Here is an 11,451-nt window from a genome sequence, read left to right as displayed (position 1 = left end):
CCAAAAAACCCAATTTTAATTAAAGATCCAGATTCAATGCTTTAATGACACCAATATAGATATTTTATTTTGTAAGAAATCTTTATGTTTTCTATTTTATATAAATTTGTTATAAATAAAAAAATATATCAATAACAATTAAAAAAGGTCTTTTTCATTCAACAATATTCTTGCCTCAAATTTTGTCTACTGTACATAAGAAAAAAAAAAGTATGGACAGAAATGGATAAAAGCTTACAATAAAACCTGCTCTTAACGTGTCAATATCATGTACAGACATGTGAACTTCAGCCCACTAATGTAAATAAAATATTCTTATATTATATGCTCACGGCTTGATAGTCACAACAGACTATGTCTAATATTCTTAAGACACAGACAACACATTATATAAATTATATCCCTACTCTTTCAAAATCACAAATAGTCTTATTTATAGACTTACTATATACTTTTATACATATCACAAATAGTTTTTTAATACATCTATTATGACAATATTTAGGGCGTGACAAAATTTAAATGTTAGTTTATCCTGACCCTTTCGCAATTTCGTATTTTCACAAGAACATCCATGGGGTATTTTTTTTTCTGAATAGAAAACTTTCATATATACATTAGGCGTTAAACCAAGTGAAAGAAATTAATCATTAAATATATACTCCACCCGTTTTTTTTTTTAGATATTACGGTATATAGGCATGTTCATGCATATTTTACTTAAACATGCATTATGCAAGAGCTAAATCTGTCTATTGCAGGTCTTTCTTTAGGCCTTAAATGTTATCTAAATTATTAGACATTAATTAACTTATCCAGACCATAACCAACTCTCGATGGCATCGCTAGCTTGCGATGTTTATTGGATTATGTTCTGATTTCCTGTTCGACTTCCATTCATAATTTAATCATGAAATGGATAATCGAGACTATGCTTTTTATCTTACAGACTTTAGTAATGATGATCGAGGCTAAGCCGAAAATTCAATCGGTAAAATCTTGATTCATAGTGGATCAATTTGACTGAAATTTTCAGCAAATTCCCTTTACATTATCTAGTTTTTAACTATTATAGTGAGAACTGTCAGCTCGTTATCTAATCTCCCATAATGTATCTTTAATAGTCAGACTAGAAAGGTTGATCTCTCATGCTGAGTTTCATGTGTGAAGACAATTTACCTCCATTGTCAGCTAATTTTTGAGGGTAAAAATCTTATTCTGGCCTGAATTTACACTGCAGGTTAATTTCACCATTCATTTTCTTAACAATACCTAATTACAGCTGGGTTAAATCCAATTTGTTACCGGTATTGATATAACATTTTAACAGGTGCTCTTACTTTGCAATAACTCATGTAGGGTCCTGTATCAGTATAATATTTTTCTTATATTATGATATTAGGGACTGAGTATAAGAGAGGGAGAGAGAGTTCATCCAGATTTTCCCAGGTGGTTCCCCCCTTGTCAGTGATGCAGGACGGAGGGCCTGACAAGGACAGCTGTCTAGTCATTAGGACGGGATGAAAAACCAAGGTCCCATGTACACATTGGCGTACACATAAAAGATCCCTTGACAGTTGGAATTCGATATAAGAGTAGGTCATAGTGCCACTGTCCGGGCAAAATTTCCCTCATAGCACACTGTATGGCGTATGCCCGTCTTCATTAGCCCAGTCGGAGCAGAACAGGAGGACGTTAAACCCCCATTTCATTTCATTTCAATATATCAAAGAGCGCACTTTTCCTAGAGCTAAAGTAACCCCTATAGTATTATATAAGCATATTCCTCTTATTTCATGATATTAGGGTTTAAGTATAAGAAATTAGAATGTGCAAGTTTTTTAAAAATTTTCACACACAATTATTTGTGCAAACTTACAGGTTATTTTGACATGAGGTCATGATGTTTTAAATAATGCTATATAAAACTCAACTTCTTTTCGTATAAAATGGCTATCAAAAGCACATTTAGAAAAAAAAATATTTGAAACTAAGGTAGGTATAATAAACGTGTGTTATGACAAGATATTAATATATTACTAACAGACAGACGTGACATACGACCACACCCTCTATACAATAACCCATGAGAAAAGGAAATAGAGATAATCAAATTATCATCCCACATATCCATAAAGACCCCACACTACATTAAATTTCTATTAATGTCATAAAGTTCGTATGTCGCAATTTACCAATGAGAAAAGAAAACAAGGATGTATTAAATTATATAGGTAGTCTAGATCAAATTATATTTTAACATATTTTAAATTATAAAAACATCACATGGGTAGGCTAGATCAAATTATATTGTAACATATTATTTTAAATTATAAAATACCACATGGGAAGGCTAGATCAAATTATATTTTAACATATTTTAAATTATAAAACAATACATAAGGAGGTGATCAAATCAAATTCTAACATATTTCAAATTGAAAAAAACATCACATGGTGAGGATAGATCAAATTATAAACATATTTTAAATTATAAAATACCAAATGGGGAGGCTAGATCAAATTATATTTTAACATAGGTCACAATATCTATTGCTATGTAGATGTTTATAATGGGGTCTTATTTTATTTCAAGTCATACTGAGGCAAACAAGTTTTTTTTAAGAACTATGGTTATTTTTATCACTATGAATTGGAGGGTCTAGAGCATTTTAGTTGGTTGTTAGATCACTTGTGCACTAGATCCTCCAATTCGAAATGTCAAGAATTTGCTTTACATAGACCTTGGTTTTTTGTATCTCCGAAGGACTATGCATATGTCGGGTTCTAGGTCTATTCTGACATAAACTAATAAAGATTAGTCAAAAAGAGAGAGGTTTAACGTTTACTCGACACAAACTAGGACACAATTAAATTCTGGGTTTTTTTTTTCTATTTTAAGAGAAGAAATGTTTCAAATTTATATAAATATGTATAGGTACTGACTTACATTAAATGATTACATTAAAATCAAGCATAAAACTTTAATCTAAACATACAACTTTAATCCAAATATAAAACTTTAAGAAATTCAAATAAAACAATAATAAATGCATGCTTTGTAGTCTATTACTGTTTGATTTCTGCTTTATTATTGCTATTTATAAAATACCTCAGTCACAAGGTTACACATTATGTCTAACATGTTAAACTTTCACATTAATGTCTTAGTTTTTGTGGTGTGTGTGTGAGAAATTGTTAAACTAAAAATTGATAATTATGGTGAAGTAAATATTTTACTCAACATCTGAATGATATCATTGCCGACAAAACAATGCACCTGGTTGAGCTAATAATAAGTCAATGGCACAATCAGTTTTTTCAGTTTTCATGTCAGGTTGACTGGCAGAATGGTTTAACACCTAAGTGTGAGAGGGATAGAAAAATGGGGTTTAATGTCCAATCGACGCAAACTAGGTCATTTCGGGACTAACACGTGGTTCAATTTTATTTCAATAACTTGTTTGTGCGTAGGGGTCTTTAGCAGTGGGAGGAAACCGGACGACCCAGAGAAAACCTACAAGATTGGACAGGGGACCCTATTTCTTCTTGTCACGTACAACCAGGGGATCGAAACCACGTCAGTTGGCTCAATGACAGACCTTATGATACAGCGCGCACGCGCTAACCATTCGGCCATCCAACACCCCTAACACTCAGTTTTCTCCAGGTCCTCCAGCTTCTTTCAACTGCTAAAGTAAATTTTCAAAATACAGATATGTTTGCTTTTTCAAGTACAATACTCAGTAGAAGACCAGTGGATGTTGAGTTGGACTGGTGACTTTATAATACATGAAAATCATGGAATTGGATGTTCTTTTACTGTATCTTTTCTATTATACCTACTAAAATCCAATCTGATTAAAACACAGATCCTAATTAGTTTTGTGTTTTATAGTTCAAAATTTCGTTTTACTTGTCTTTACTACACAAGGATCTGGAAGAGTTGTTATAAAACAGACGTTCTAGTTAATGTGAGGAATTAACCAATGAAACAGTCTGTTATGGCGAGTTTTTGGCGTGGATAAACCACTAGAAACATCAACACTGATTGATTAATCGATGTCTGACATCATAGAGTCAAAAGCCACTCATACAACCCCTGACGCAGCCTTCCAGTACAACTGTGGTCAGATCTTCATGTAGAGTAGGCCATCGAAAGAATAAAAAAACGAAACGAAATATAGATCTGTATTTGAATCAGATTGTATAAAATCGAAAATGTTAAAAAAGACTCACCGATTCCTTTTTATTTTTACGCTTTTTTTTGGTTGGTGTCATTTTTCGCTCTTTCTTCTCTTCCGGACTTGAAACGGAGGACCTAGAATCACGACCATCGCTATCAACACTGTCTCTTACATCCTAAGAAAGCAAGATTCACTGAATATTTATAGCATGCATGTTGTAAACTATTTTCCTCAGATCCTGAGGGGTGTCTGGCAGTTGTCACAAAAGCCTTCCTGGTGTCATAACATTTTTAGTTATAAATCATTTTAGGCCAAACCAATTCAGGATCTTGATAAATTGGCTAAAGTAGGCAACCAAGTATATATTTTTTAATTCTTTCCACCCAACAAATTTTAATAGTTGATCCTGAAGAACTCAAATTTAAATTGGTATGGCCTAAAGGTGGGTTTATGTCAACTTTGCAAATATCAAAGCAACTAGTTGCAGTCAGTTGCAAGTGTGATTATGTCGATCATAATCAGCAACTGAGAGCAACGTGGAACTGATAGCAATACCACTTAACATGTGACTGTTAATTTATTCAAAATGGTGAATACCTTAGAAGAAAAACCCCAAAAGCATGGTCGGGCTTGCCACAATTCTATTAATACATTATTGTCGACGTCATCAACATTTGAAAAGTGTGTGCCTTCGTTCGTTTCCATTTTACTTATTTATAGTCACATGACACATGTCTATTATCACATGATGTTATTTCCATGGAAACAAGTTGAGTCAGTTGTAAGGACGCTCATGTCGATGGCAACTAGTTGCCTCTAGTTGAAGCGATTTGCAGAAAGTTAAACATGGACAACTGGCTTCAACTGAGCGGAACTAGTTGCTTTCAGTTGTAAAATGTGCTCAGGTTGACCTTTTTCAGTTGCTGAAATGCCTGTTGCTCTCAGTTGTATGGTCTACATAAGTCCCTCTCTTAAAGAACTAATTCAGAAAAATTGTCTAAAGCCTAAAAATCAAAACCGAAAATTCAAACTGAACTGGCTTTAAGAGCCAATCCAACAAAATTGTCATTTCGAGTTGAGAAACTTTGTCCAAGTTTGATTTATTAGTGCAAGAGGACCACATGAATGCATACTTACGTCTGGATGATTGCGGTTAACCATAAAGAATTTACAGACGGCCTCATCATAACTGTCCAATTCACTTTTCACCATTTCAGGATATGTTTGAACAATATCTGTCTGTTTCTGGTGAAAAACTTCGTAACTAAAAAAAAAAAGATAAAATATAATAACTAAATAAAAGATAATGCACAGATTATATCATAACATAAAATATATTTATCTGTCAAGTTTCTGACACATTAGAGTTTTGTCAAACGATGCAATTGACTTTAGAAATTCGCCATTTTCTGCGAGAGAGGAGAGAGAGAGAGAGAGAGAAATGGGGTTTAACGTCCACTTGACATAAACTAGGTTATTTTGAAATTAATATATGGTTGAATTTTATTTCATAAATTCGCTTGCGTGTACAGTTATTTAACAGTGGGGGTAAACCGAAGGAATCGGAACTCACCAGGTTAGATAGATGGCAGGAAATCGAAACCACACCATTTGACTCTTTGACAGAACTTGTGGCCTAAACTACAGAGAGAGAGAGAGAGAGAGAGAGGGAGGGAGGGGTGGGATTTACGTCCACTTGACACAAACTAAGCCATTTCGGGACAAACATATGGCTAAATTTTATTTCAATAATTGGGTTGCGTGTAGGGGTCTTTAGCAGTGAGAGGAAACCAAAGGACCCAGAAAAAACCCAGGAGGTTCATAAGAACAGATTAAGCAATGCAGCTTTTTAAAATCAGCACACACACTGGATCATATTGTAATTTTTAAGAAAAGTTTGATGAATAGTGAAGTGTTAGTATAATCTCAAATTCTGCACAGTGTTTCATTGATTTGAACTAATTAAAACACCCAATTTTTAAGTAAGCTTATAAATATGTATGGGGATGTATTTCAGACTATTTTGAAGCCATTTTTAAAGTTTCATAAACTTCTATATCTAAAGATGTGATGACCTTATATAAGTTTGTAAACTTTTGTTCCAAAATAGATGACAACGATGACAATGAGCATGCATTTTAGAACATTTTGAAACCCTCTCTTGCAGTTTCATAAACTTCTATATTTAATGATGTGAGGAGGTTATATAAGTTGTGTTAACTTTTGTTCCAAAATGGATGACAAGGACTACGAGGGAAAGCCTGACTGTTATGCCTCAAAGAAAGGGAAAGAGAGAGAGAAATAGGGTTTAACATCAACTCGACACAAACTAGGTAATTTCGGGACTAACATATGGTTCAGTTTTATTTCAATAATTCGCTTGAAGTGGGAGGGAAGTGGTGGACCCGGAGAAAACCCACAAGGTTGGACAGGCGACCGTATTTCTTATCACGCACAATTGGGGAATCAAAACCACGCCAGTTGACTCATTGATAGACCTTATGATTCAACACGCATGCGTTAACCATTCAGCCACCCAACTCCCCCTCAAAGAAAGGACTGGTTGAGATCCCTGGATGAAATAACTTACAAGAAAGATCAACTTACGATAGGCGTATTCTTTCCAGCATCTCTAGAGCTTTAACTAAACTTGATGCTAAACCTTGTTCTGTAGATTCCTGTCGCATCTTATCCATGATATTATCCAACATGGCCTCTGTATCCTGGAAACAAACGGATGTAATGTTTTAGTCAACATGAAAACATTATTGAATTTCATAATATAGATAGAACACATACAGTATTACAGACCCTATAGCCCAGGGATTGTATGGATGTTTCAGCTAGATAGGTTCTATCAAAGTTTTATTGTGAATTAAATCAACTTTCCAATAAACAGAAATTCTGGAAAAACTACTATTCAGTTTTCTGTTAGATGATTCAATAATTTTAATCTAACTTCAAGATAAATACGAAACTGGATTCTGAGGATTTTTATAGGAACTAGGACCTGGTTACAATCTTTACATCACTAGCTGTCAGCCCGACGGCTTATTGTCTGCCAGCTTAACTTAGGGAGCAGTTGTTATTTCTTGATCGAATGGTTAGGTGGTTTGGGAAAAATAAAGGGGTTTAAAGGTCACCGGAAAAGCATCAATTTTTTTTAAAATAATGCAATTAATTATGTCCACATTTTATCCTTTTCATAAGTATAACCCAAACCCGAATGTCAATACCCGCAACATGTAAATTTCAACATATGTAATTTCCGCCGTTCTCCGTGAGTAGTCATAACTTTCCGTCAATAAGCAATCTGTGACGTCATTTTAGTCCTTCTGCACATAGAAATATAGACTAGAATATGAGCAGAAAGATTAAAATGACGTCACAGATGTTTTTTTACGGAAAGTTACGACTACCCATGGAGAATGGCGGAAATTACTAATGTTGAAATTTACCTGTTGCAGGTAATATTGACAATCGGGTTCGTCTTATACTTATGGAAAGGATATGTTGACATAATTACTTGCATTATTTAAAAAAATTATGAACCTTTTCCGGTGACCTTTAAACCTACAACAGACTCTGCAATTTAACCACCCAAAAAGAAGTTGGCAGAAGATAATCCAAGAATTTAGTTAGGCTTCAATATGTATGGTAAATGGAGAGAGAGAGAGAAATGGGGTCTAACATCCACTCGACACAAACCAGGCCACTCCGGGACCAACATATGGTTTAATTTCATTTACATAATCCGCTTGCGCGTAGGGGTCTTTAGCAGTGGGAGGAAACCAGAGGACCCGGAGAAAACCCACGGGGTTAGACAAGCGACCCTACTCCTTGTCACGTACAACCAGGGATTCGAAACCACACCAGTCGACTAAATGACAGACTTTATGATACACGGGCGCACGGTAACCATTCAGTCATCCAACCCCCCTATGGTAAATGGACAATAAGTAATGACAAATACATTCTGAAAATAGGCCCTCCCTCAATCAAGTTACCTGACAAACATGGCTTCTAAAAATAGATTATTTATATCTTGGGGGTATTTCCTTGTGAATACAATGTTTTGAGAGGAATTTGGAGGAAATTTTTGATAAGATTAATTAGTTTGAATATGTTTTTAGTCCAAATATATCACCAAATCACCCAGTTTGTACACTGAAAGGCATCTCTAAAACCACTGCTTGTGAAAAACACTGATGTTAAGTGACTAATCACAATGCAAATAGATTGTCAGTTCAGACATTTTTCTTTTTATTATACACTAAGACTGTTTCTTTAAAGTTATTTGTTGACCAGAAGAAATAAACACTGGAGTATGTAAAAGTGGTACAGCAAACACCTAGTTTTATAATAAGTTGATTTAGTCATTAGTAAGTTTAATAAGTTTGTCTGTTGAGTTTGTCGAGTTTACTAACAAACATAGTAAATGATTTAATCAAACCACTCTGAGTAAACTCTACATGTACCTACAACTAGACATCTTTGTTCTATTATTTACCTAGTTACCATGGTAACATGTTGAATATCTATAACATACCATAAAAATGTGTGTTTTGTGGGAACAATGTACATGTACTGCTGTATATAATTAACAGGGCTTTTTGCTCTGTTTGTAGCCACTCCCCCTGAGAATAACTGATATCCGAGTCCATTAACACAATAACTTTCAACTGTTTAAACAATCCTTTGGCACCATCCTATTTATCCGATTTGATTAAACAATATGTAACTTCTCGCTCCTTACGTTCATCTCATAAAAAAACAACTTGTATGTCCAGTTCAAAATTTGGTGAGAGAGCTTTTGCATACCCAGCACCAAAAGAATGGAACAAATTGCCTCTGGGAGTCCAAAATAGTCCAAACTTGGCTATATTTTACCCGAACATTTGAAATATAATTTAAATGCTTCACTTTCCACTTATATATTGTAACTTGACTATTCCCTTGTATTCTTTTGTTTATTTGTATATACATGTATGTTTTTTATAATCATATCTACATTGTAAAGCCCCACAGAGCAGTCAGACTGACTGAATGTTCAGCGCTATAGAAAACGATTATTATTAAGCTTTCATATTACATATGAAAGCTTATTGTTTCTGTTAAGATTATTATTGTTATTTTTTTTTTGTGTTTTGTCCACAAATCGGATTTCTCAGAATCTAACCATAGGATCGTTCTGAAACTTTTACCTATCCCCCCAAAAATGGGTGGTGGCTGTTGATTAAATATATTTTCAAAACGTTTTACGAATCCGAAATCACCGAATTTTACGAAGGAATGCATTTGACCTACAATGCTGTAACTTTGTGACTATTTGACCTATTTTACTAATTCTTTTTTCTTTGAGTATCTTGAAACATTTACTTCAAATCTGCAATTTCGGATTTTGGCATTTCGAAAATTCGTTGCTGTCATTTCGAACCGGAAGTTATTACCAATTTGACAACTTCTTTAATAGTTGTGCGATTTTCGTGAAATTTAGAATGTTAGTAGATCTTGCCAATGCGACTTCAATGATGTCCTTGGAAATTTTCTAAATTATCTCCCCTTGGTGAAATTAAGGATCAAAGTTTTCAAAAAAATCGTCGAAATATAGGTCAGAATGACCTAAAAAAAAAATTTGATACTAGACAAGTAATTACTGATTCGTACACAAAATATGGAGTTTGTCGATCGAACCGGAAGTGCCACCATCTTTAAACGTGAAAAATCAAAAAGGCTTTTTTGCTATTTTACTTACAGACTCGGGCGTCATATTTTCGGAATCCTGGAAGGAATGCCTAAAAATCTATCGGATCAGAATTTTGATTTCGGTCACGTGATGGTCACCATTTTGAATTGAAAATGAAAAATAGAAGAAATTTGAAGGGCCGGGACTTTGGAACACAAGAACTCTCCTTCTAATTAAGCTAGAATGTTCAAACTTGGTGTAGGCGTTCACTAGGTCAATGTCATGATTGAGTTCAAAGATGAGCATTTTTTGCCTAGGGTAAGCAGAGATAAGCAAGCTGATTTGTTGATTCTTTAGGGCACGATCACATTGGTTATAATGAATGGAGGGCGATGAAACTCTTGTCAATCGAGAGGCTAATAGCTGGCCTGTTGTGTGAAATCATTGTATCATTTTTTGAAAATGTCCGGGGTAGCCGAAAAAAGGAGATCGAAATCCAAAAAGTCGTATTTTTACGATTTGGGGCATTTTTAGAGGTCGTGTAAAGTAAAATAAAGCATGCATATACATATATTATTGATATTAAATATATCATATAAAAAACTAAACAATGAATCAGCTGTCATTGACAGATTTTATATTATAAGCATGGTCAGTGGAAGGTCAGCGTATTGTCTAACTTGAACTCACTGACTCCGTAACATTATTGTGGGTATGGTATAAGCTGAATTTGATGAGATGCACATATCTCGTATGACTATTTGGTACTTACAGTGTTAGACTTTGTCGTAACGTTACGGGGCTATAATACGATTTTGAATCAAGTTATTTATCACTGAGGGACTCAAAATTAGGTTTGATGTAGCTCTGCTCATTTACAGTGGCGAATTTAATGGGCTCATGGGTTCCAGCTCCCTCCTCTAGAAATTTCACAGCACCCGCATGGATTGTGGCTAATTTTGTGGCAGAATTTTATTTTTCTGGGGGAGGTATTTCTAAATGGCTCCGACACAAGTGCCTGAAATGCCATGAAATCACGTTTTCGGCCTCCAATTAAAATTTCTTAGCGGGAGAACCCCCTGACCCGACCCCCTTGCGGGGCTTCACGGTCGGTATCAGCCCCCCTCCCCACCACCATGGTTAATCCGGCGTTGATGTTCCCTCTTGTGCAGCTGCAAAAGAATGTACAAGTTCATTGCCTCATTGTCAAAGATCCCACTTTTCTACCCCAGTTCGGGTAATGAGGTCGAGCGTATATTGTATAGGGGATATTAAACAAGCAAACAGTATGGCTGATGTCTCCCGCCAAAACCCCAAAGTAAAAGATGACACATTAATTAATCGCACTTTCATATTTTTTTCAAAAGTATCAAGCAATCAAACTATACTGTAAATTTCATCACTCTCTGTCAGATAGAAATCAAGGTTATCTTGTCCCAAAGCATCGACCAATGAAATTGCCAAGCTGTAGCTCAAAATGTTCAGTCAAGACCTGATGAACATCTACACCAAGTTTAAACATTCTAGCTCAATTAAAAGCTGGGTTGTTATGTTCCAGTACTTCATTATAACCAAAGT

General features: G+C 34.8%; 1 protein-coding gene across 1 annotated transcript in view; it reads right to left on the bottom strand.

Moving 5' to 3' along the window:
* LOC126808457 (coiled-coil domain-containing protein 180) overlaps nt 1-11,451 on the bottom strand; it is a 73,394-nt gene that overhangs the window by 41,391 nt on the left and 20,552 nt on the right. The window contains exons 15-17 of the mRNA XM_050533169.2: nt 6,795-6,910; nt 5,325-5,451; nt 4,240-4,362 (exon numbers count right to left, since the gene is read on the bottom strand). Of these exons, the coding sequence (XP_050389126.1) occupies nt 4,240-4,362; nt 5,325-5,451; nt 6,795-6,910 (366 nt within the window). The remainder of the gene's footprint in view (nt 1-4,239; nt 4,363-5,324; nt 5,452-6,794; nt 6,911-11,451) is intronic.

This window comes from Patella vulgata, chromosome 1, assembly GCF_932274485.2.
Source record: "Patella vulgata chromosome 1, xgPatVulg1.2, whole genome shotgun sequence".
NCBI lineage: Eukaryota > Metazoa > Mollusca > Gastropoda > Patellidae > Patella > Patella vulgata.
Note: the sequence above shows the minus strand (reverse complement) of the source record. Positions and strands in the feature narration are given on the sequence as shown.